General features: G+C 43.9%; 1 protein-coding gene across 1 annotated transcript in view; it reads right to left on the reverse strand.

Annotated features, from left to right (window-relative positions):
• Positions 1-26,435, reverse strand: part of LOC311132616 (arf-GAP with Rho-GAP domain, ANK repeat and PH domain-containing protein 2-like) — a 113,144-nt gene that overhangs the window by 59,887 nt on the left and 26,822 nt on the right. Inside the window, 2 exon segments of the mRNA XM_084165862.1 lie at positions 17,142-17,267; positions 26,021-26,195. Coding sequence (XP_084021988.1) covers positions 17,142-17,267; positions 26,021-26,195 — 301 coding nt within the window.

The raw sequence follows: 26,435 nt of genomic DNA on the forward strand, positions 1-26,435 counted from the left end.
ACACACTCACAGAAACACACACACACACACACACAGAAACACACACACACTCACAGAAACACACACACACTCACAGAAACACACACACATAGAAACACACACACACACACTCACAGAAACACACACACACACACAGAAACACACACACACACACACACACACACACACACACAGAAACACACACACACACACACACACACATAGAAACACACACACACTCACAGAAACACACACACACAGAGAAACACACACACACTCACAGAAACACACACACATAGAAACACACACACATAGAAACACACACATAGAAACACACACACACACACATATATACAGAACCAGTCAAAAGTTTTAGAACACCTACTCATTCAAGGGTTTTTCTTTATTTTTTAAAACTATTTTCTACATTGTAGAATAATAGTGAAGACATCAAAACTATGAAATAACACATATGGAATCATGTAGTAACCCCAAAAAAGTGGTACATAAATCAAAATATATTTCATATTTGAGATTCTTCAAAGTAGCCACCCTTTGCTTTGACGAGAGCTTTGCACAACTCTTGGCTGCTATGAAAGTGAACTGTGTGTGCGGGTGATCAGGGGTGTATTCCCTCCGCCGATTATGTTGCAAAACATTTCTTAAACGGAAGCATCCGGAACGAAACGTGGGATGGACCTACCTGAATTTGTCCAATAGAAACTTGTTTTAGTTGCAAAAAACGGAACGTTAGATGCAGGCAAGAGTGTACAAGGCGGCACTGAACGTGTCACTGTCTGTCACCTTGATTACTCCCATTTGTCTCTCGACCTGTGCAACTACTTTAGAAACTTTCATTTTAAGGTAGGTCGTAGCAACCTCATGATGGGTACAGGGAAAATGTTGTGTTGTAGCCTAAACCTATCACTGTTACATTGAACTGGGTGAATGGAATATGAATGACAGTCATCCAACATGCTGTAATAGAAATAAGGCCATGCTCATGATAATAAAAAAAAAGGTCCTCCCTAATCTTAAAACGGCACCGTATGCCACTGGCACACACTTATATCCAGTATACTAATAATAGCAAATAACTCTAAGCTCCCTGCAGGTTTCTATGAACCGAGACAAAGTCGATCTCTGGAAAGTTGGAAGGAACACAATTGGCTTTCATGATTGTCTGCTGGTAGGATTTACTTAACAAGCATGAAGTTCATGAAAACATCTCATTTTTGATTTCAAAGTCACCGTCGCCATCTGTTTTTTTGTTCCGCCACCAATAGACATGCGCACGCACACACACAAACCCCCACCACAGTTTTCAACTCCAAAGTTTCGACTTTCTTCATCTCAAGAATATGCTAATTATCTATTACTTTGTCAAACAGCGTGTGACGAGTCATATATAGTTCTAATAGACGACATGAAAAAGACAGGAGAAAAGGTTCTCTCCCTTTCTCCCCCCCCCCCCAAACACTTTCCTGCCTGACTTTTACACTACAAATGTTCATTTCAATGGTAATTGTTGTCTGAGTGAGAGACATTGTGGACAACATTCCACTAATAACTTACCAAAGTGACTGTGTCGTCAAGTTGCCAGAGATGACATTTTAGAAAATGCTAGGTATGTGACCCCATTCTCCATCCCTGTTTCTCACGACTACCATAATACTCTGAAGTGAATTCCCACTTAAAATCACCCCCATCCCATGCATGTAGTTGCTGTGGTGACAGCTGGTATTTAAAGTCATTACCAATTCTATCTACCTGCGACAACTGCTTCCGTTGTCTTGACGATAATATCGGACACCCCAAAATGCCACGTCTATCACTTCACCAGATGAACGTTTTCTTTATTTTGTTTTTCTTGTTGTTTGGTGTTCCTTTCCTTTCCTATGTCTTTTTAGATTACAACAGTCTCCTTCTGGAACTGGGGTTGATATCTAATAGCTAAACTAACCTCCTGCCATGTAAACTGCGATATAAAGGCTTTCCATACAGAGAGAAAAAACAACGAGAAAGCAGGCTTGAATGAAAGTTGCTTTCGGTCACAAAACTGTAAACCTTGTTTTGTTGGTCTGCATGAATCCTAAGAAGCAGTTTTGAAGAATGCTGTTTCTGAACCTGGATGCAGAGATTAATTAATTCATATAAATAAGGCCTTTAATCATTAGGTATTAGAGTGGGCATGTGAACAGTTACATGGCATGAAATTGTATGATATTATGGGTTATAAGACTAATGAAACTCCCGGGTGCATGTAGGGTGGGAAACACGTATTATTAGTTTAAACAGAGAAAGGCCCCCGTGTAGTTCAGTTGGTAGAGCGTGGCATTTGCAACGCCAGGGTTGTGGGTTCGTTTACCACGAGGAGGGCCAGTATGGAAAATGCATGCACTCACTAACTGTAAGTCGCTCTGGATAAGAGCGTCTGCTAAAATGACTAAAATGTAAAATGTAAAGATAAAACATATTGGGATTTTTTTTAAATAAGTTAATTATCCCTGTATCACGAACCCTTGTGACCTCTATCACTGACAGTCAAGAGAATTCCATTCTCCACAATGGGAAAATAAAACCCATCCAGTCTCCATCCCATGGAAAGGTGCGTTGGGAAAACCCTAGCGGGAATCTAGGACCATAATGACAGGTGAAACGTTCCAGACAGACCAGACAAATGCAGACATCAGGGAGGTTTTTCCAGAGAATCATCTCATTACTGGCCTACAGGTAAACTTACTAGTTTTTGGCCTTCAAACAGAGGAGAGGAGGAGAGAGGGAGAAAAGAGAGAGAAAAGAGAGAGAGGTTGAGAGAGGGGTAGGACAGGGAGAAGAGAGAAAGAGAGAGAGAGAGAGAGAGAGAAGGGGGAAAATGAGAGGGACAGAGAGAGAGAGAGAGAGAGAGAGAGCTAAAAATAATTGAATTAGTTATAGAACCCATTGCCCTTTATGGTTGTGAGGTCTACGTCCGTTCACCAACCAATAATTCACAAAATGGGACAAACACCAAATTGAGATTCTGCAAAAATATCCTCAGTGTACAACGAAAAACACCAAGTAATGCATGCAGAGCAGAATTAGGCCGATACCCGCTAATTATCTAAATCCAGAAAATAGCAGTTAAATTCTATAACCACTTAAAAGGAAGCGATTCCCAAACCATCCATAACAAAACAATCACCTACAGAGAGATTAACTTGGAGAAGAGTCCCCTAAGTAAGCTGGTCCTGGGGCCCTGTTCACAAACACAAACAGACCCCACAGAGCCCCAGGACAACAACCAAATCATGAGAAAACAAAAAGAGAATTACTTGACACATTGGAAATAAAACATATTTTAAACAGAGCAAACTAGAATGCTATTTGTCCCTAAACAGAGAGTACACAGTGGCAGAATACCTGACCACTGTGACTGACCCAAACTTAAGGAAAGCTTTGACTATGTACAGTAGGGAAAAAAAGTATTTAGTCAGCCACCAATTGTGCAAGTTCTCCCACTTAAAAAGATGAGAGAGGCCTGTAATTTTCATCATAGGTACACGTCAACTATGACAGACAAAATGAGAAAAAAATATCCAGAAAATCACATTGTAGGATTTTTAATGAATTTATTTGCAAATTATGGTGGAAAATAAGTATTTGGTCAATAACAAAAGTTTCTCAATACTTTGTTATATACCCTTTGTTGGCAACGACACAGGTCAAATGTTTTCTGTAAGTCTTCACAAGGTTTTCACACACTGTTGCTGGTATTTTGGCCCATTCCTCCATGCAGATCTCCTCTAGAGCAGTGATGTTTTGGGGCTGTCGCTGGGCAACACGGACTTTCAACTCCCTCCAAAGATTTTCTATGGGGTTGAGATCTGGAGACTGGCTAGGCCACTCCAGGACCTTGAAATGCTTCTTACGAAGCCACTCCTTCGTTGCCCGGGCGGTGTGTTTGGGATCATTGCCATGCTGAAAGACCCAGCCACGTTTCATCTTCAATGCCCTTGCTGATGGAAGGAGGTTTTCACTCAAAATCTCACGATGCATGGCCCCATTCATTCTTTCCTTTACACGGATCAGTCGTCCTGGTCCCTTTGCAGAAAAACAGCCCCAAAGCATGATGTTTCCACCCCCATGCTTCACAGTAGGTATGGTGTTCTTTGGATGCAACTCAGCATTCTTTGTCCTCCAAACACGACGAGTTGAGTTTTTACCAAAAAGTTATATTTTGGTTTCATCTAACCATATGACATTCTCCCAATCCTCTTCTGGATCATCCAAATGCACTCTAGCAAACTTCAGACAGGCCTGGACATGTACTGGTTTAAGCAGGGGGACACGTCTGCACTGCAGGATTTGAGTCCCTGGCGGCGTAGTGTGTTACTGATGGTAGGCTTTGTTACTTTGGTCCCAGCTCTCTGCAGGTCATTCACTAGGTCCCCCCGTGTGGTTCTGGGATTTTTGCTCACCGTCCTTGTGATCATTTTGACCCCACGGGGTGAGATCTTGCGTGGAGCCCCAGATCGAGGGAGATTATCAGTGGTCTTGTATGTCTTCCATTTCCTAATAATTGCTCCCACAGTTGATTTCTTCAAACCAAGCTGCTTACCTATTGCAGATTCAGTCTTCCCAGCCTGGTGCAGGTCTACAATTTTGTTTCTGGTGTCCTTTGACAGCTCTTTGGTCTTGGCCATAGTGGAGTTTGGAGTGTGACTGTTTGAGGTTGTGGACAGGTGTCTTTTATACTGATAACAAGTTCAAACAGGTGCCATTAATACAGGTAACGAGTGGAGGACAGAGGAGCCTCTTAAAGAAGAAGTTACAGGTCTGTGAGAGCCAGAAATCGTGCTTGTTTGTAGGTGACCAAATACTTATTTTCCACCATAATTTGCAAATAAATTCATTAAAAATCCTACAATGTGATTTTCTGGATTTTTCTTTCTCAATTTGTCTGTCATAGTTGACGTGTACCTATGATGAAAATTACAGGCCTCTCTCATCTTTTTAAGTGGGAGAACTTGCACAATTGGTGGTTGACTAAATACTTTTTTTCCCCACTGTACATACTCAGTGAGCATAGCCTTGCTATTGAGAAAGGCCGCCGTAGGCAGACCTGGCTCTCAAGAGAAGACAGGCTATGTGCACACTTCCCAAAGAATGAGGTGGAAACTGAGCTGCACTTCCTAACCTCCTGCCAAATGTATGACCATATTAGAGAAACATATTTCCCTCAGATTACAGAGATCCACAAAGAATTTGAAAACAAACCCAATTTTGATAAACTCCCTCAACTACTGGGTGAAATACCACAGTGTGCCATCACAGCAGCAATATTTGTGACCTGTTGCCACAAGAAAAGGGCATCCAGTGAAGAACAGATACCATTGTAAATACAACCCATATTTATGTTTATTTATTTTCCCATTTGTAATTTAACTATTTGCACATTGTACAACACTGTATATATACATAATATGACATTTGAAATGTTTTTATTCTTTTGGAACATTTGTGAGTGTAATGTTTACTGTTAATACTTATTGTTTATTTCACTTTTGTTTACCATCTACTTCACTTGCTTTGGCAATGTTAACATACGTTTCCCATGCCAATAAAGCCCTTAAATTGAAATTGAATTAATAGCAAGAGAGAGAGGGACAGAGAGAGAGAGAGAGAGAGAGAGACAGAGAGAAAGGTAAAGGAAAGAGACGGGGGGACGAGGCTTTGCTTTGATGCACACAGGGGGAAATCTCCACAGAGTGAATGAATGACAAACTACCGGGGGCTTGAACTACAGCTGAACTAGGGATGGTAAGAAACAGAGAGAGAGAAAAAAATAGGCCGGATTTTCCCTTTTCGTAGAGAGCTTCTGACAGGAACTGACATCACCCAAACCCACTGCCACCCTCACCACCGTCGGCATTCACCAAAGTGAATATCTCTCTCTTTGTTTCCACCAGCAGGCTCCACATTGACTGTTAGCGGGTGGCGCGGCGCTGCTCTAGCCCCTGAACAGTGCTAGCATGCTAGAGGGAACAATACCAAGCTGATTTACAATCAGGCAGCTGCGTCCGTCTCCAGCTGTTCTCCCCCCCCATGCACACACACACACACACACACACACACACACACACACACACACACACACACACACACACACACGATGAGCCCCGCAGCCTTGCCGAGCGCCACGGGGGGTCACTACCAACCTCCAGAGAGAATGTAGCTATAGCCTAGGGAAAAACGCCTCCGCCTGACGCCTAAATCAGACAAATTAGCTCACGTGCCAAACGAGTTCCCCGCTCCCCACATTACCGGTTTCCAGACAAATGAGGATGGGATGGGACCACATATCCGCAATTTAGAGTCTCTGGTTTCTTCTTTTGTCAAATGTTCTGAAAGGTGAAAGTGTTCACAATAGGGAGATTGATTGGGCTAATCAAGTCATCAATGGACCAACTAAGTAATCAATTAGACAATAACTGAACAGAGGGACTAGGAAGAGATCTGAAGAAAGGAAAACACACTACACAAATTCATAAACTCCTATTAATTAGCTCCTTTGTAAAAAATTAGTTGGAACATGCACAGCAGGAACACTGCACAGCAGGAAATGCAAACTTGTAGTGTATGAGGTTTAAAAAGGCTTCTAAAGTTTGTAATTTCCATTTTAAAATGTCAGACTTGATTTGCCCTAACGGATAATGAATTTAAAAAATGTCCATTAAAATGTCCATTAAATATAACCCACATAATAATTCACATTTCCTGTTGCTGCAGGATTATTTTCCTACTGTAGCAAACTGGCTCAAATTAAGATCCTACATCTGTATGTTTGTATGTAGGTTTGGAGATGTGTGCATTTCCTCATGTTAAAACACAACATTTAGTCTGCCACCAGATGCACAACCAACGTATAATCAACGTTGCAAAAACACCCTTCTCCACACTCAAACAACATACTACAGTCCTCCAATGAGCCATCCTCTTTCCTCCCCTCCTCCCACTCTCTCCATCCTCACTCCATCCCCCTCTCTCCATCCTCACTCCATCCCCCTCTCTCCATCCTCACTCCATCCCCCTCTCTCCATCCTCACTCCATCCCCCTCTCTCCATCCTCCCCTCCTCCCACTCTCTCCATCCTCACTCCATCCCCCTCTCTCCATCCTCACTCCATCCCCCTCTCTCCATCCTCACTCCATCCCCCTCTCTCCATCCTCACTCCATCCCCCTCTCTCCATCCTCACTCCATCCCCCTCTCTCCATCCTCACTCCATCCCCCTCTCTCCATCCTCACTCCATCCCCCTCTCTCCATCCTCACTCCATCCCCCTCTCTCCATCCTCACTCCATCCCCCTCTCTCCATCCTCACTCCACCCCCCTCTCTGCATCCTCACTCCATCCCCCTCTCTCCATCCTCACTCCATCCCCCTCTCTCCATCCTCACTCCATCCCCCTCTCTCCATCCTCACTCCATCCCCCTCTCTCCATCCTCACTCCATCCCCCTCTCTCCATCCTCACTCCATCCCCCTCTCTCCATCCTCACTCCATCCCCCTCTCTCCATCCTCACTCCATCCCCCTCTCTGCATCCTCCTCTCTTTCCACCGTCAGAATCAAATGTATTGCGATGAAGACATCTGCTAGACAGCATGTCAGTTGGGCTGAAAATGGAAATAGCGAAATCTTAGGGGTCTGAACGATCTGTCTGTGCTGGTAGAGAACATGCTGGAACCACTCTTCATTGCATTAGGAGAGGAGACAGAGAAGAAGACACTATCCACCCCTCCCACAGTTAAGAACAACAGGCCTAGGGTGCATCCGGAACGGCACCCTATACACTATATGGTGCACTACTTTTGACCAGGGCCCATTTCATTACATGGAGAACAGGGAGCCATTTTGGATTTTTGAATCCTATACATTTTTTAGCCATGGAACACTGTGTTAAAGGGAATAGGGAAATGTACTATGACCCTCACATATTTTTTGAGTAGGCAAGCTGATTTTATTAAAGTATTTGGGACAGAAATACATTTAAGTAATGAAATGACTAATTAAAAAGTAAAGTTTTTTTTTTTTTTTTTAAGTAGCCTATTAACAATCATTCAACATCAATAGCCTAAACTGAACAATGGCTTCAACCTTCATAATATCTAAGAACAAAGACATAATTTATCTATGTTAATCTGAGCCGGAAATTCTTTAAAAGTCCCTTTGAATGGAACAGACATTTAAAATCAGAGGCAAATACAGTGGGGAGAACAAGTATTTGATACACTGCCAATTATGCAGGTTTTCCTACTTACAAAGCATGTAGAGGTCTGTAATTTTTATCATAGGTACACTTCAACTGTGAGAGACGGAATTTAAAACAAAATAAATCCAGAAAATCACATTGTATGATTTTTAAAGTAATTCATTAGTATTTTATTGCATGACGTAAGTATTTGATCACCTACCAACCAGTAAGAATTCCGGCTCTCACAGACCTGTTAGTTTTTCTTTAAGAAGCCCTCCTGTTCTCCACTCATTACCTGCAATAACTGCACCTGTTTGAACTCATTACCTGTATAAAAGACACCTGTCCACACACTCAATCAAACAGACTCCAACCTCTCCACAATGGCCAAGACCAGAGAGCTGTGTAAGGACATCAGGGATAAAATTGTAGACCTGCACAAGGCTGGGATGGGCTACAGGACAATAGGCAAGCAGCTTGGTGAGAAGGCAACAACTATTGGTGCAATTATTAGAAAATGGAAGAAGATCAAGATGATGGTCAATCACCCTCGGTCTGGGGCTCCATGCAAGATCTCACCTCGTGGGGCATCAATGATCATGAGGAAGGTGAGGGATCAGCCCAGAACTACACGGCAGGACCTGGTCAATGACCTGAAGAGAGCTGGGACCACAGTCTCAAAGAAAACCATTAGTAACACACTACGCCGTCATGGATTAAAATCCTGCAGCGCACGCAAGGTCCCCCTGCTTTAGCCAGCGCATGTCCAGGCCCATCTGAAGTTTGCCAATGACCATCTGGATGATCCAGAGGAGGAATGGGAGAAGGTCATGTGGTCTGATGAGACAAAAATAGAGCTTTTTGGTCTAAACTCCACTCGCCGTGTTTGGAGGAAGAAGAAGGATGAGTACAACCCCAAGAACACCATCCCAACCGTGAAGCATAGAGGTGGAAACATCATTCTTTGGGGATGCTTTTCTGCAAAGGGGACAGGACGACTGCACCGTATTGAGGGGAGGATGGATGGGGCCATGTATCGCGAGATCTTGGCCAACAACCTCCTTCTCTCAGTAAGAGCATTGAAGATGGGTCGTGGCTGGGTCTTCCAGCATGACAACGACAATCTTTGGAGGGAGCTGAAAGTCCGTATTGCCCAGCGACAGCCCCGAAACCTGAAGGATCTGGAGAAGGTCTGTATGGAGGAGTGGGCCAAAATCCCTGCTGCAGTGTGTGCAAACCTGGTCAAGACCTACAGGAAACGTATGATCTCTGTAATTGCAAACAAAGGTTTCTGTACCAAATATTAAGTTCTGCTTTTCTGATGTATCAAATACTTATGTCATGCAATAAAATGCAAATTAATTACTTAAAAATCATACAATGTGATTTTCTGGATTTTTGTTTTAGATTCCGTCTCTCACAGTTGAAGTGTACCTATGATAAAAATTACAGACCTCTACATGCTTTGTAAGTAGGAAAACCTGCAAAATCGGCAGTGTATCAAATACTTGTTTTCCTCATGTTTTTCCCAACTGCAGTGTATGATATACCATTTTGAAGCTTTATGTCTGTACTTTTATAAAATGGACAAAAAAGCCAATCTGGGACCTGGAACATAAGATTCAATTGGGAAATGTAGTCACAAATGTTCTGTTTCATTTTGACCTTGGTTATGTAGCAGTAGAAAAACCAATGTCACCTTTCACATGCTCTGATGAAGGTCGACTGACCGAAAGCTCAGCTACAATTAAATAAATTTGCATCTGACTGGAAGTGTGAAGAGCTCTGAGACGGCAGACAGCAGAGAGAAGAGCTCTGAGACGGCAGACTGCAGAGAGAAGAGCTCTGAGACGGCAGACAGTAGAGAGAAGGGCTCTGAGACGGCAGACAGTACAGAGAAGGGCTCTCAGAAGACGGCAGACATTAGAGAGAAGAGCTCTGAGACGGCAGACAGCAGAGAGAAGAGCTCTGAGACGGCAGACAGAAGAGCTCTGAGACGGCAGACAGCAGACAGAAGAGCTCTGAGACGGCAGACAGCAGACAGAAGAGCTCTGAGACGGCAGACAGCAGAGAGAAGAGCTCTGAGACGGCAGACAGCAGAGAGAAGAGCTCTCTGAGACGGCAGACAGCAGACAGAAGAGCTCTGAGACGGCAGACAGTAGAGAGAAGAGCTCTGAGACGGCAGACAGCAGACAGAAGAGCTCTGAGACGGCAGACAGTAGAGAGAAGCGCTCTCTGAGACAGCCGACAGTAGAGCTCTCTGATACACTGTGGCAGACAGTAGAGTAGACAGAAGCAATTAAGAGGAAAAGACAAACTAATGAATTAGAGGTGTCGTTTCACTTCTGCCACTCACACTTTCAGGCAGTTACTTCCTCTCTTCCTCCTTCCCTTCATCCTCCCACTCCTGACTGGGAGTAGAGGAGGCAGAGTCATTCCCACATCTAGTCATGGTAAGACTGTAACGCTCCAGGGGACTGGGTTGCCTGTCTACCCCTACACTGAACCAATCACCACAAGGATGAAGGTTGTTATGTGTTGAGTAGTTACCTGTAAATACCTTGAATTTAACACACACAACCGACCATTCACCTCAGTAGTTACCTGTAAATACCTTACATTTACACAAACAACCTACCATTCACCATCAAATGAAGAAGGGATTCATGGCATATTGTGTCCAAAGTATGTCTCTGGTACAACCCAACCATATTTCCCCGAATTGTATCTCCAAATAAATGTCTGACCCCCGTCTGCTCAATATAGCTCACATCAACTTTCCGAAGCAGATCCTTTGTTTGCTCTCCCCAGGGCAACTGAACTGATTCCAGCGGCTGACCCAAAACAAAATTTTATTCGGTTATAGTCACGGCCATATATATCCCCCCTCAAGCCGATACCACGACGGCCCTCAAAGAACTTCACTGGAAACAACATATCCTGAGGCTGCATTTACTGTAGCCGGGGATTTTAACAATGCACATTTGAGGATTAGGCTGCCAAAGTTCTATTAACATATCGATTGTTGTACTCGGGCTGCTAAAATTCTCGACCATTGCTATTTGAACTTCCGGGATGGTTATAAGGTCCTCCCCCGCCTTCCTTTCGGCAAATCTGACCACGACTCCATTTTGCTCCTCCCTTCCTATAGGCAGAAACTCAAACAGGAAGTACGCGTGCTAAGGACTATTCAATGCTGGTCTGACCAATCGGAATCCAATCTTCAAGATTGTTTTGATCACGCGGACTGGGATATGTTCCGGGTATCTTGAGAAAATAATTTAGACGAATACACTGAAACGGTGACTGAGTTTATCAGGAAGTGTATAGGAGATGTTGTGCCCACTGTGACTATTAAAACCTACCCTAACCAGAAACCGTGGATAGAAGGCAGCATTCGCGCAAAACTGAAAGCGTAAACCACCGCATTCAACCATGGCAAGGTGACTGGGAATATGGCAGAATACAAACAGTGTAGCTACTCACTCCGCAAGGCAATTAAACTGGCAAAACATAAATACAGAGATAAAGTGGAGTCGCAATTCAACGGCTCAGACACAAGACGTATGTGGCAGGGTCTACAGACCATCACGGACTGCAAAAGGAAAACCAGCCACGTCGCCGACACTGACGTCTCAATTCCGGACAAGCTAAACACCTTCTTCGCTCACTTTGAGGATAACACAGTGCCACCGACGCCGCCCACTACCAAGGACTGTGGGCTCTCCTTCTCCGTGGCCGACGTGAGTAAGACATTTAAGCATGTTAACCCCCCCGGCCCAGACGGCATCCCTAGCCACGTCCTCATAGCATGCGCAGACCAGCTGGCTGGTGTGTTTACGGACATATTCAATCTCTCCCTATCCCAGTCTGCTGTCCCCACATGCTTCAAGATTGCCACCATTGTTCCTGTACCCAAGAAAGCAAAGGTAACTGAACTAAATGACTATCGCCCCGTAGCACTCCTGTCATCATGAAGTGCTTTGAGAGACTAGTCAAGGATCATATCACCTCTACCTTACCTGTCACCCTAGACACACTTCAATTTGCTTACCGCCACGTTAGATCCAAAAAATATATAATCACCATCACACTGCACACTGCCCTATCCCATCTGGACAAGAGGAATACCTATGTAAGAATGATGTTCATTGACTATAGCTCAGCATTCAACACCATAGTACCCTCCAAGCTCATCATTAGGCTCGAGGCCCTGGGTCTGAACCCCGCCCTGTGCAACTGGGTCCTGGACTTCCTGACGGGCCGCCCCCCAGGTGGTGAAGGTAGCAAACAACATCTCCACTTCGCTGATCCTCAACACTGGGGCCCACAAGGGTGCGTACTCAGCCCCCTCCTGTACTCCCTGTTCACTCATGACTGCGTGGCCAAGCACGCCTCCAACTCAATCAATCAAGTTTGCAGACGACACAACAATAGTAGGCTTGATTACCAACAATGACGAGACGGCCTACAGGGAGGAAGTGAGGGCTCTGGGAGTTTGGTGCCAGGAAAATAACCTCTCACTCAACGTCAACAAAACAAAGGAGATGATCATGGACTTCAGGGAACAGCAGAGGGTGCACCCCCCCATCCATATCGACGGGACCCCAGTGGAGAAGGTGGAAAGCTTCAAGTTCCTTGGCGTACACATCACTGACAAACGAAAATGGTCCACCCACGCAGACAGTGTGGTGAAGAAGGCGCAAGAGAGCCTCTTCAACCTCAGGAGGCTGAAGAAATTTGGCTTGGCACCTAAAACCCTCACAAACTTTTACAGATGCACAATTGAGAACATCCTGTCGGGTTGTATCACCACCTGGTACGGCAACTGCACCGCCCGCAACCGCAGGGCTCTCCAGAGGATGGGGCGGTCTGCCGAACGCATTACCGGGGATAAAACTACCCGCCTTCCAGGACACCTACAGCACCCGATGTCACAGGAAGGACAAGAAGATCATTAATGACATCAATACCCGAGCCACTGCCTGTTCACCCCACTCTCTTCCAGAAGGCGAGGTCAGTACAGGTGCATCAAAGCTGTGACCGAGAGAATGAAAAACAGCTTCTATCTATAGGCCATCAGACTGTTAAATAGCCATCACTAGCACATTAGAGGCTGCTGCTGCCTATTGAAATCACTGGCTACTTCAAGAAATGGAACACTAGTCACTTTAATAATGTTTACATATCTTGCATTACTCATCTCATATGAATATACTGTACTCTATACTATTATAATGTATCTTAGTCCATGTGACTCTGTCATTGCGCGTCCATATATGTATATATTACTAATTCCATTCCTTACTTAGATTTGTGTGTATTGGGTATACAGTGCCTTGCAAAAATATTCATCCCCCTTGGCGTTTTTCCTATTTTGTTGCATTACAACCTGTAATTTAAATGGATTTTTATTTGGATTTCATGTAATGGACATACACAAATTAGTCCAAATTGGTGAAGCAAAATGAAAAAAAAAATACTTGTTTCAAAATATTCTAAAAAATAAATAACAGAAAATAGGTGTGTGCATATGTATTCACCCCCTTTTCTATGAGGCCCCTAAATAAGATCTGGTGCAACCAATTACCTTTAGAAGTCACATAATTAGTTAAATAAAGTCCACCTGTGTGCAATCTAAGTGTCACATGATCTCAGTATATATACACCTGTTCTGAAAGGTCCCAGAGTCTGCAACACCATCAAGCAAGCGGCACCATGAAGACCAAGGAGCTCTCCAAACAGGTCAGGGACAAAGTTGTGGAGAAGTACAGATCAGGGTTGGGTTATAAAAAATATCAGAAACTTTGAACATCCCACGGAGCACCATTAAATCCATTATAAAAAAATGGAAAGAATATGGCACCACAACAAACCTGCCAAGAGAGGCCGCCCACCAAAACTCACATACCAGGCAAGGAGGGCATTAATCAGAGAGGCAACAATGAGACCAAAGATAACCCTGAAGGAGCTGCAAAGCTCCACAGCAGAGATTGGAGTATATGTCCATAGGACCACTTTAAGCCTTACACTCCACAGAGCTGAGCTTTATGGAAGAATGGCCAGAAAAAAGCCATTGCTTAAAGAACAAAATAAGCAAACACGTTTGGTGTTCGCCAAAAGGCATGTGGAAGACTCCCCAAACATATGGAAGAAGGTACTCTGGTCAGATGAGACTAAAATTGAGCTTTTTGGCCATCAAGGAAAACGCTATGTCTGGTGCAAACCCAACACCTCTCATCACCCCGAGAATACCATCCCCAAAATGATTTATTTTTTCCATCGGCAGGGAGTGGGAAACTGGTCAGAATTGAAGGAATGATGGATGGCACTAAATACAGGGAAATTCTTGAGGGAAACCTGTTTCAGTCTTCCAGAGATTTGAGACTGGGACGGAGGTACACCTTCCAGCAGGACAATGACTGTAAGCATACTGCTAAAGCAACACTCGAGTGGTTTAAGGGGAAACATTTAAATGTCTTGGAATGGCCTAGTCAAAGCCCAGACCTCAATCCAATTGAGAATCTGTGGTATGACTTAAAGATTGCTGTACACCAGCGGAACCCATCCAAATTGAAGGAGCTGGAACAGTTTTGCCTTGAAGAATGGGCAAAAATCCCAGTGGCTAGATGTGCCAAGCTTATAGAGATATACACCAAGAGACTTGCAACTGTAATTGCCGCAAAAGGTGGCTCTACAAAGTATTGACTTTGGGGGGGGTGAATAGTTATGCACGCTCTTATTTCTTGTTTGTTTCACAAAAAAATAATATATTTTACATCTTCAAAGTGGTAGGCATGTTGTGTAAATCAAATGATACAAACCCCCCCAAAAAATCAATTTTAATTCCAGGTTGTAAGGCAACAAAATAGGAAAAATGCCAAGTGGGGTGAATACTTTCGCAACCCACTGTATGTTGTGAAATTGTTAGATATTACTTGCTAGATTTTACTGCACTGTCGGAGCTAGAAGCACAAGCATTTCGCTACACCCCGCAATAACATCTGCTAAAACACGTGTATGTGACAAATAACATTTAATTTGATTTGAAACCAAAAGCTTCTCTGCTTAAAAGTCGTTCCCACCGCTACTCAATGTTCATTTACTAAACCACCATCGCATTATAAAGAGCTGTGGTGTATAAAACCATCAAGCCATGGGTGAGTGGGTGAGTGGGTGAGTGGGTGAGTGGGTGAGTGTGTGTGTGTGTGAGAGAGTGAGTGTTTGTTTGTGTGTCTATTAGACAATTAAACCATTAACCTGAGAAGCTCTAAAGACATCCAGGAGTACACTACACTAAAACATATCTTCACTTCCTCTCACAAAGACCCATGCAGGCAGCATTTCCTCTTCCTGATTTGAGAAGTTGAAAGGCATAGTTTAAGCCAGCCCCTTTGACCTTTTTCAATAGCCACTTGCTACAGTTCCTACTTTGGGATATGAACTCATGGATACCATTTTTATGTCTCTGCATGCAGTTTTGAGGAAGTTGCTAACTAGAGCAAAGTACAGAGAGATCCTTGTTGAAAATCTGCTCCAGAGCGCACAGGACCTCGGACTGGGGCGAATGTTCACCTTCTAACAGAACAACGACCCTAAGCACACAGCCAAGACAACGCAGGAGTAGCTTCGGGACAAGTCTCTGAATGTTCTTGAGTGGCCCAGCCAGAGCCCGGACTTGAAGCCGATCGAACATCCCTGGAGAGACCTGAAAATAGCTGTGCAGCGACACTCCCCTTCCAACCTGACAGAGCTTGAGAGGATCTGCAGAGAAGATTGGGAGAAACTTCCCAAACACAGGTGTGCCAAGCTTGTAGAAGACTCGAGGCTGTAATCGCTGCCTAAGGTGCTTCAACAAAGTACTGAGTAAAGGGTCTGAATACTTATGTAAATGTGATATATCGGTTTTTAATTTTTTATACATTTGCAAAAATGTATAAAAACCTGTTTTTGCTTTGTCATTATGGGGTATTGTGTGTAGACTGATGAGACTGTAACGTGACAAAATGTTGAAAAAGTCAAGGGGTCTGAATACTTTCTGAATGTACTGTATACTCCCCTCTCCGGAGGAGGGAGATCCAGCCAGTAGAAGATAGAGTGCCATGTAACCCCCCTCCCCCTATCACTTCCGTCCCAGGAGGGCCATCCAAACCTGGCTCCATCTTCTTGATTACCCCGGGGGCCACAGCTCCAGATGTTGGATAGGAGGCATGGGGAGGAATGTGGGAGGATGGGGAGGACGGCTAACAGGCGCAGGAGGTGCAGCCGAGTTTGGAAAATAGCCTGATTTAAAAGTTTTCAACAACCTCGGATGAGAAGCAGGGGAGCAAGGGGATCGGTTGGGAGTTTTAGGTCATTTTGTAGACAGTTATAGATGGTGCCATCTACTGGATGGACGTTGTATTGAGTTTGGTCCTCTGTAGCTCAGTTGTTAGAGCATGGCACTTGCAACGCCAGGACGGTGGGTTCGATTCCCGGGACAGCCCGTATGTAAAAAAAAAAAGTATGCACACATGACTAAGTAGCTTTGGATAAAAATGGTCTGCTAAAGGGCATATGTAGGGTTTGATACCTAACGGTTTCTCAACCATGCTACTTTGCATCAACAAGGACCTTGCTATTAGAAGCCTTTGGGGAGAAAGCTGGGTTCGGCCTTCTAGGAACTCTCTCTCTCTAACTGATTATTTAAGGACCCAACAAAGAGTACATTTGATTGACTGGATAATGATTGTTCCGATAGGCTATTTGATTTACAGACGTATTGATTCTCAATTTGACAAGATTGATTGACTGACCGACTTGACATCAATTTATCGATTGCCATGGTGTCTCTGACCACACGTTTGACTAACTGCCAGTTGGAGTTACTGACTGACTGATTGACTGATTGATTGGCTGACTGGAGGTCAGTGTTGCGTTGGTCCACTCACCGTCTCTGCCTCTCCTGTCCAGAGTGGCCTTGGCGAGGCCGGCGGAGCAGTAGAGGAAGCCGTCCATGAAGGATGGAGCATCAGACGGAAAACTGGTCTCTGAGGATGACTCCAACTTGGGGAAATCTACACAGAGACACAAAGAGAGACACTGAGCCTATACGTGCAACACAACATAACTTCAACATAGATGTACAGAGAGACAGTCTACAGTTGAAGTCGGAAGTTTACATACACCTTAGCCAAATACATTTAAACTCAGTTTTTCACAATTCCTGACATTTAATCCTAGTAAAAAATCCCTGTCTTAGGTCAGTTAGGATCACCACTTTATTTTAGGAATGTGAAATGTCAGAATAATATTAAAGAGAATGATTTATTTAAGCTTTTATTTCTTTCATCACATTCCCAGTGGGTCAGAAGTTTACATACACTCAATTAATATTTGGTAGCATTGCCTTTAAAGTGTTTAACTTGGGTCAAATATTTCAGGTAGCCTTCCACAAGCTTCACACAATAAGTTGGGTGAATTTTGACCCATTCCTCCTGACAGAGCTGGTGTAACTGAGTCAGGTTTGTAGGCCTCCTTGCTCGCACACACTTTTTCTGTTCTGCCCACAAATGTTCTATAGGATTGAGGTCAGGGCTTTGTGATGGCCACTCCAATACCTTGACTTTGTTGTCCTTAAGCCATTTTGCCACAACTTTGGAAGTATGCTTGGGGTCACTAATTCATTGTCCATTTGGGAGACCCATTTGCGACCAAGCTTTAACTTCCTGACTGATGTCTTGAGATGTTGCTTCAATATATCCACAAGTCTAGTTCATCCTTGGGAGCAATTTCCAAATGCCTGAAGGTACCACGTTCATCTGTACAAACAATAGCATGCAAGTATAAACACCATGGGACCACGCAGCCATCATACCGCTCAGGAAGGAGACGCATTCTGTCTCCTAGAGATGAACGTACTTTGATGCGAAAAGTGCAAATCAGTCCCAGAAGAACAGCAAAAGACCTTGTGAAGATGCTGGAGGAAACAGGTACAAAAGTATCTATATCCACAGTAAAACGAGCCCTATATCGACATAACCTGAAAGGCCGCTCAGCAAGGAAGAAGCCACTGCTCCAAAACAGTCTTAAAAAAGCCCTACTACGGTTTGCAACTGCACATGGGGACAAAGATTGTACTTTTTGGAGAAATATCCTCTGGTCTGATGAAACAAAAATAGAACTGTTTGGCCATAATGAACATCGTTATGTTTGGAGGAAAAAGGTGGTGGCTTACAAGCCGAAGAACACCATCCCAACCGTGAAGCACGGGGGTGGCAGCATCATGCTGTGGGGGTGCTTTGCTGCAGGAGAGACTGGTGCACTTCACAAAATAGATGGCATCATGAGAAAGGAAAATGATGTGGATATATTGAAGCAACATCTCAAGACATCAGTCAGGAAGTTAAAGCTTGGTCGCAAATGGGTCTCCCAAATGGACAATGACCCCAAGCATACTTCCAAAGTTGTGGCAAAATGGCTTAAGGACAACAAAGTCAAGGTATTGGAGTGGCCATCACAAAGCCCTAACCTCAATCCTATAGAACATTTGTGGGCAGAACTGAAAAAGCGTGTGCGAGCAAGGAGGCCTACAAACCTGACTTAGTTACACCAGCTCTGTCAGGAGGAATGGGCCAAAATTCACCCAACTTATTGTGGGAAGCTTGTGGAAGGCTACCTGAAACGTTTGACCCAAGTTAACAATTTAAAGGCAATGATCCCAAATACTAATTGAGTTTATGTAAACTTCTGACCCACTGGGAATGTGATGAAAGAAATAAAAGCTTAAATAAATCGTTCTCTCTACTATTACTCTGACATTTCACATTCCTAAAATAAAGTGGTGATCCTAACTGACCTAAGACAGGTAATTTATACTAGGATTAACTGTCAGGAATTGTGAAAAACTGAGTTTAAATGTATTTGGCTAAGGTGTATGTAAACTTCTGACTTCAACTGTATGTGCATCCTCATCACACAGAACAACTGTTCTATCCCACTAAACCAGTAGTATCTATTCTATCCCACTAAACCAGTAGTATCTGTTCTATCCCACTAAACCAGTAGTATCTGTTCTATCCCACTAAACCAGTAGTATCTGTTCTATTCCACTAAACCAGTAGTATCTGTTCTATCCCACTAAACCAGTAGTATCTGTTCTATCCCACTAAACCAGTAGTATCTGTTCTATCCCACTAAACCAGTAGTATCTGTTCTATCCCACTAAACCAGTAGTATCTGTTCTATCCCACTAAACCAGTAGTATCTGTTCCATCCCACTAAACCAGTAGTATATATTCTATCCCACTAAACCAGTAGTATCTGTTCCATCCCACTAAACCAGTAGTATCTGTTCTATCCCACTAAACCAGTAGTATCTGTTCTATCCCACTAAACCAGTAGTATCTGTTCTATCCCACTAAACCAGTAGTATCTGTTCCATCCCACTAAACCAGTAGTATCTGTTCTATCCCACTAAACCAGTAGTATCTGTTCTATCCCACTAAACCAGTAGTATCTGTTCCATCCCACTAAACCAGTAGTATCTGTTCTATCCCACTAAACCAGTAGTATCTGTTCTATCCCACTAAACCAGTAGTATCTGTTCTATCCCACTAAACCAGTAGTATATGTTCTATCCCACTAAACCAGTAGTATCTGTTCTATCCCACTAAACCAGTAGTATCTGTTCTATCCCACTAAACCAGTAGTATCTGTCCTATCCCACTAAACCAGTAGTATCTGTTCTATCCCACGAAACCAGTAGTATCTGTTCTATCCCACTAAACCAGTAGTATCTGTTCTATCCCACTAAACCAGTAGTATCTGTTCTATCCCACTAAACCAGTAGTATCTGTTCTATCCCACTAAACCAGTAGTATCTGTTCTATCCCACTAAACCAGTAGTATCTGTTCCATCCCACTAAACCAGTAGTATCTGTTCTATCCCACTAAACCAGTAGTATCTGTTCTATCCCACTAAACCAGTAGTATCTGTTCCATCCCACTAAACCAGTAGTATCTGTTCCATCCCACTAAACCAGTAGTATCTATTCTATCCCACTAAACCAGTAGTAATGCAATAGGGGGGTTTAGAGAATGAAAGAAGGCAAGGACTATTGGTAAAGATGAACTAACATAAAATAGCTCGCCCATCGTTGATTTATTGGATTAAATGTAACTTTATTTCAATGCTTCTGCTTATTTCTGTTTTTTGGGGGTTTGCTGTTCCTGCAAAGCACCTTGGGATGTTTTTGAGTCCCTCTTCAGGAGCTTATTGATAACACTAATCCCAGCTGTGCCTCTTTACTCAAATATCTACAATTTTTATTTATATATTTATGTATTGACGCACTCATTCATCTATTTATTATTGCTGTCGCTCAGTCGTTTAATCCCAAGGTTATTCACACAAGGTGTTTCGTGAAAGTTTTAAGGCAGAGTGAAAACTCTTGAGTCTCTTGAAAATTTTGAGAAATCCTCAGTTCCGCCTCTTTCTCCAGCACGACACACTATTTTTTATTATCTTCTCTCTCCTTTCCCTCTCTCTCTTTCTCTCACTCCCTCTTGCTTCTTTTAAGAGCTCCCCACGTTCAACCTTATCGTTCTCAAATTCAATTAGCTCCAATGCTTGAGTTACATTTTTGGCAGGAGCCCTGGCTATACCTCAAGAGATTTTATCACCTTCCCGAGCCCCCTCATCAAACAAGGTAAAATTACTTCAATTGAAATCCTTTTAATTGAAGGACCCACCCTCCCCTCCTCCATCGATCCCCCCCCACCCCCCTCCTCCCCTCCTCCAGCTTCACATCCCTCTTCTCTAAAACGAAAGGACCTGAAACTGCTACGAGAGTCAAAGCCGATGTGGAGATTTCCGAAATTGTGATTATTTGTGATCTTGTTTAGATTCTGAGTCTCCATTGGCTACTCACTGATGTGAATCTCACACAGACATTTTCCAATTGGAGCTTCCACTTATGTTCAAAGTCGACTCAGAGGGGACCAATACCCATCAACCTTTTGGTAGGTAAACAACATGACTACAAACAAGTCAAGTCGTTAGCTACTGTAAAATATTCTGTGTTTACTGGATCTGAAAGCACCAGTGCCAATAGATCTAGCTTCTCAGCGAGAGACCCTGTGTTAGACTGTATGTTTGGCCCTTTAAACAGTCCCGTTGGGCCCCTTAGATGACAATGTAAACTGCTGTCTCTGTAGCGCTGTCCTGTTGTTTGTGGAAGTCACAGCCTATTTCTCGGCTGTGCTGATTGGCTAACTCCCCAGTGAGGGAGGTGACATGACAGAGTGCCCAATTAGCTTTCGGGACGGTCGGCACGGTAACGGTCCTGTAGCGATCCAAAACCACAACAGTCTGTCTGTGACCCTGGCCTTCGGAACAGGACACTGTGACAACATCCACACACACACTGGCATACACACACACACACTGGCATACACACACACACACACATGCCTTGTAGAAAGTATGGATTGACAACTTCTAGGAGGGCTTTAAAGTGCAAGGAGTCTAAACATACCTAGGTAGAAACACACACAGGCACACACCTAGACAAACACACACACACACACACACACACAGGCGTCCATGTGTTAGCTAGCTCTTCCTGAGAACAGCTCCCGGTGACCCCGTCATGACCCCTAATGAGCTGAGGGGGTTAGCTAGGGTGCAGACAGTGGTGTGTGTGTGTGTGTGTGTGTGTGTGTGTGTGTGTGTGTGTGTGTGTGTGTGTGTGTGTGAAACAACAACAAACAACCCAGCAGCTGTCACTAATAACACTGTGGGGAGATGAAAATAGTTGATTTTGTATTACCCACAGAAAGCAGGAGGAATGTTTAATGTGGCTGGAGATATGAGGCGCCAGGGACGGTGGTGTCGTCCAAAAAGGTATACTTCTGACTCATCTGTCCATAGAACATTCTTCCAAGAGTCTTGATGATCAAACTTCAGTCAACATGACGAGATGGGTCCCATTATGTCTGGGGAAAACCAAACACTGCAATTCCACAGTAAGAACCGCATACCAACAGTCAAGCATGGTGGTGGTAGTGTGATGGTTTGGGGATGCTTTGCTGCCTCAGGACCTGGACGACTTGCCTTAATAGAAGGAGTCATGAATTCTGCTCTGTATCAAATAATTCTACAGGAGAATGTCAGGCCGTCCATCTGTGAGATGACGCTGAAGCGCACTTGGGTCATGCAGCAAGACAATGATCCAAAACACACACATTTTAAGTTTTGGAATGGCCTAGTCAAAGTCCAGACCTAATCCCAATTGGGATGTTGTGGCAGGACTTGAAACGAGCAGTTCATGCTTGAAAACCCACAAATGTGGCTGAGTTAAAGCAGTTCTGCATGGAAGGCCCAAATTCCTCCACAGCGATGTGAGAGACTGATCAACAACTACAGGAAGTGTTCGGTTGCAGTCAAGTGTAAGGGGGCAATTATTTTTCACACAGGGGAATTGGGTGTTGCATAACTTTGTTAATAAAGTAAATGAAATAAGCATCTATTTTTTTTTTTTTTTTGTAAACTCAGGTTCCCTTGATCTAATCTTAGGCTTTGGTTGAAGATCTGATAACATTCAGTATCAAAAATATGAAAATGTAGAGAAAATCAGAAAGGGGGCAAATACTTTTAACGACACTGTAGGTCCAGTGATGCTAAGACGTAACCATTAGGTCTGCAACTATCTATAATAGACACTGACTGATAAATAACTAACATTTTAACCTGGAATCTTACAAAACCTTACTTGATAATAAAGCCTATATTTCACTCTACAAGACCTTCTCATTACTAGGAGAATTCTCCCCCCTGCTTCCCACACAGTAACATTATGCCCAAATCTCTGTTTAGCTCCAAAAGGAGGAACCTCTAAAATAATCTCCCAGTTTTGAGACAACAGTCATTGGTTAATACTAGACAATAATGGATGGTGGACATTATCGATTCGGCCCTGCACTATTCCCCAACCAGGAAGAGACATCGCTTCAGAGAGTAAACATTGGCCCTATCAACCGAATCAGGGGGGCCAGTGCTCAGCCTAATGAGGACAGCGCTCAGCACACAGGAACACATTAGGGTTATCTTAACATTGGTCTGAAGTTGGGGGAACGCCGAAGAAGAAGCTCCAAATGAGCACCCCACCATGGGATTAGAAGAGGGAGATGATCTGTGATGGCTTAGTTTGAATTTGCTCTGCATCGCACACAGTGTGTCACAGTGACAACAACAATAGCTGATTGGACACACACAGTCTTATCTTCATTACACACACCTTTGATGAGGGTGAAGCAATTGTATGTGTCTGTCTGTGTGTGTCTGTGTGTGTGTGTGTGTGTGTGTGTGTGTGTGTGTGTGTGTGTGTGTGTGTGTGTGTGTGTGTGTGTGTGTGTGTGTGTGTGTGTGTGTGTGTGTGTACATGATCTAAATCAGGGTTCCTGGGAAAGTAGGTACAGTGGGGAAAAAAAGTATTTAGTCAGCCACCAATTGTGCAAGTTCTCCCACTTAATAAGATGAGAGAGGCCTGTAATTTTCATCATAGGTACACGTCAACTATGACAGACAAAATGAGGAAAAAAAATTCAGAAAATCACATTGTAGGATTTTTTATGAATTGATTTGCAAATTATGGTGGAAAATAAGTATTTGGTCAATAACAAAAGTTTCTCAATACTTTGTTATATACTCTTTGTTGGCAATGACACAGGTCAAACGTTTTCTGTAAGTCTTCACAAGGTTTTTACACACTGTTGCTGGAATTTTGGCCCATTCCTCCATGCAGATCTCCTCTAGAGCAGTGATGTTTTGGGGCTGTCGCTGGGCAACACGGACTTTCAACTCCCTCCAAAGATTTTCTATGGGGTTGAGATCTGGAGACTGGCTAGGCCACTCGAGGACCTTGAAATGCTTCTTACGAAGCCACTCCTTCGTTGCCCGGGCGGTGTGTTTGGGATCATTGTCATGCTGAAAGACCCAGCCACGTTTAATCTTCAATGCCCTTGCTGATGGAAGGAGGTTTTCACTCAAAATCTCTCTCTCATCTCTCTCTCATTCTTTCCTTTACACGGATCAGTCGTCCTGGTCTGTTTGCAGAAAAACAGCCCCAAAGCATGATGTTTCCACCCCCATGCTTCACAGTAGGTATGGTGTTCTTTGGATGCAACTCAGCATTCTTTGTCCTCCAAACACGACGAGTTGAGTTTTTACCAAAAAGTTCTATTTTGGTTTCATCTGACCATATGACATTCTCCCAATCCTCTTCTGGATCATCCAAATGCACTCTAGCAAACTTCAGACGGGCCTGGACATGTACTGGCTTAAGCAGGGGGACACGTCTGGCACTGCAGGATTTGAGTCCCTGGCGTCGTAGTGTGTTACTGATGGTAGGCTTTGTTACTTTGGTCCCAGCTCTCTGCAGGTCATTCACTAGGTCCCCCCGTGTGGTTCTGGGATTTTTGCTCACCGTTCTTGTGATCATTTTGACCCCACGGGGTAAGATCTTGTGTGGAGCCCCAGATCGAGGGAGATTATCAGTGGTCTTGTATGTCTTCCATTTCCTTATAATTGCTCCCACAGTTGATTTATTCAAACCAAGCTGCTTACCTATTGCAGATTCAGTCTTCCCAGCCTGGTGTAGGTCTACAATTTTGTTTCTGGTGTCCTTTGACAGCTCTTTGGTCTTGGCCATAGTGGAGTTTGGAGTGTGACTGTTTGAGGTTGTGGACAGGTGTCTTTTATACTGATAACAAGTTCAAACAGGTGCCATTAATACAGGTAACGAGTGGAGGACAGAGGAGCCTCTTAAAGAAGAAGTTACAGGTCTGTGAGAGCCAGAAATCTTGCTTGTTTGTAGGTGACCAAATACTTATTTTCCACCATCTGGATTTTTTTTTCTCAATTTGTCTGTCATAGTTGACGTGTACCTATGATGAAAATTACAGGCCTCTCTCATCTTTTTAAGTGGGAGAACTTGCACAATTGGTGGCTGACTAAATACTTTTCTTTCCCCACTGTAATTCCTTCGACAGAGCGGCCCTCTCTCTCCTCGACTTAAATCACTCTTATCACTACGCCCTGCAAGGAACCATCCGAGCACAACATGTGTGTCATGGGGGAATCATAACAGCACAACACACATCTGTAACATGCCTCCTACTACAGTAAGCTAAGGGAATGACCCTTCACATACCGGTCTTGTAGGCAATTCTGGGGAGGAACGGCGGAGTGAGGAGATGAGAGGAGAAGTATGTTCTTCTCTATCTCCCTTTGTTCGCTCCTGCCTTCGCTCTCTATTCATGGGAGTGAGGGGAGAAATATAACGTCTCAAACTGTGCTTTTATGACTGGGAAGGCTGGCGTGAGGGAGAGTTTTAAACATGATTGGATTGTAAAGTAAAAAGACAACAGTCTGATTGTGTGTGGAGGGAGGGAGGGAGGGAGGGAGGGAGGCGCTGGACTGGGCTTGTCTGTGCGCTCATAAAACACCCAACATCTAGCCACTACTTTCAACAGCCTTTTCACAGATTTATATGGGAGAGACAGGACTGGCATGCCTGAATAGTGTATAAATGAGCTGTTATTTCCCTGTTGAAAAGGTTTGTGGCAGTACAAAGGGTGTCCAATGTGTGGCTGAAATGCCGGCGGATGACAACATGCTTTGTACGATGACTTAAGACACCCTTTTTTCTGAATACACACTCAGCGGCTGACAGACGCACAAACACACGGCCCTGCACACGCACACACATAGTGATTAGTAAAACATGATGGTATCGTAACACACACACACACCCAGCTAGCTAGCTACCTGAGAGCTTGTTGAGGTGTAGGAACTCCATTTGTAGTCTCTGCCCTGCCCTCTGGGCCAGTAGGTAGGGAGTCGAGTGGGTTGGATCTCCTGTAGCACACATCACATCAGCTCCACTGAACACCAATGCCATGGTCTCTACCACGTCAGGTAGAACCACAGCAGCACACAGTGCCTAGAGAGACAGATAGAGAGACAGATAGAGAGAGAGAGAGAGAGAGAGAGAGAGAGAGAGAGAGAGAGAGAGAGAGAGAGAGAGAGAGAGAGAGAGAGAGAGAGAGAGAGAGAGAGAGAGAGAGAGAGAGAGGGACGGACGGACGACGGACGGACGGACGGACGGACGGACGGACGGACGGACGGACGGACGGACAGACAGACAGGACAGACAGACAGACAGACAGACAGACAGACAGAC

This window comes from Coregonus lavaretus, assembly GCF_964263955.1.
Source record: "Coregonus lavaretus genome assembly, chromosome: 7".
Taxonomy (NCBI): Eukaryota; Metazoa; Chordata; class Actinopteri; order Salmoniformes; family Salmonidae; genus Coregonus; species Coregonus lavaretus.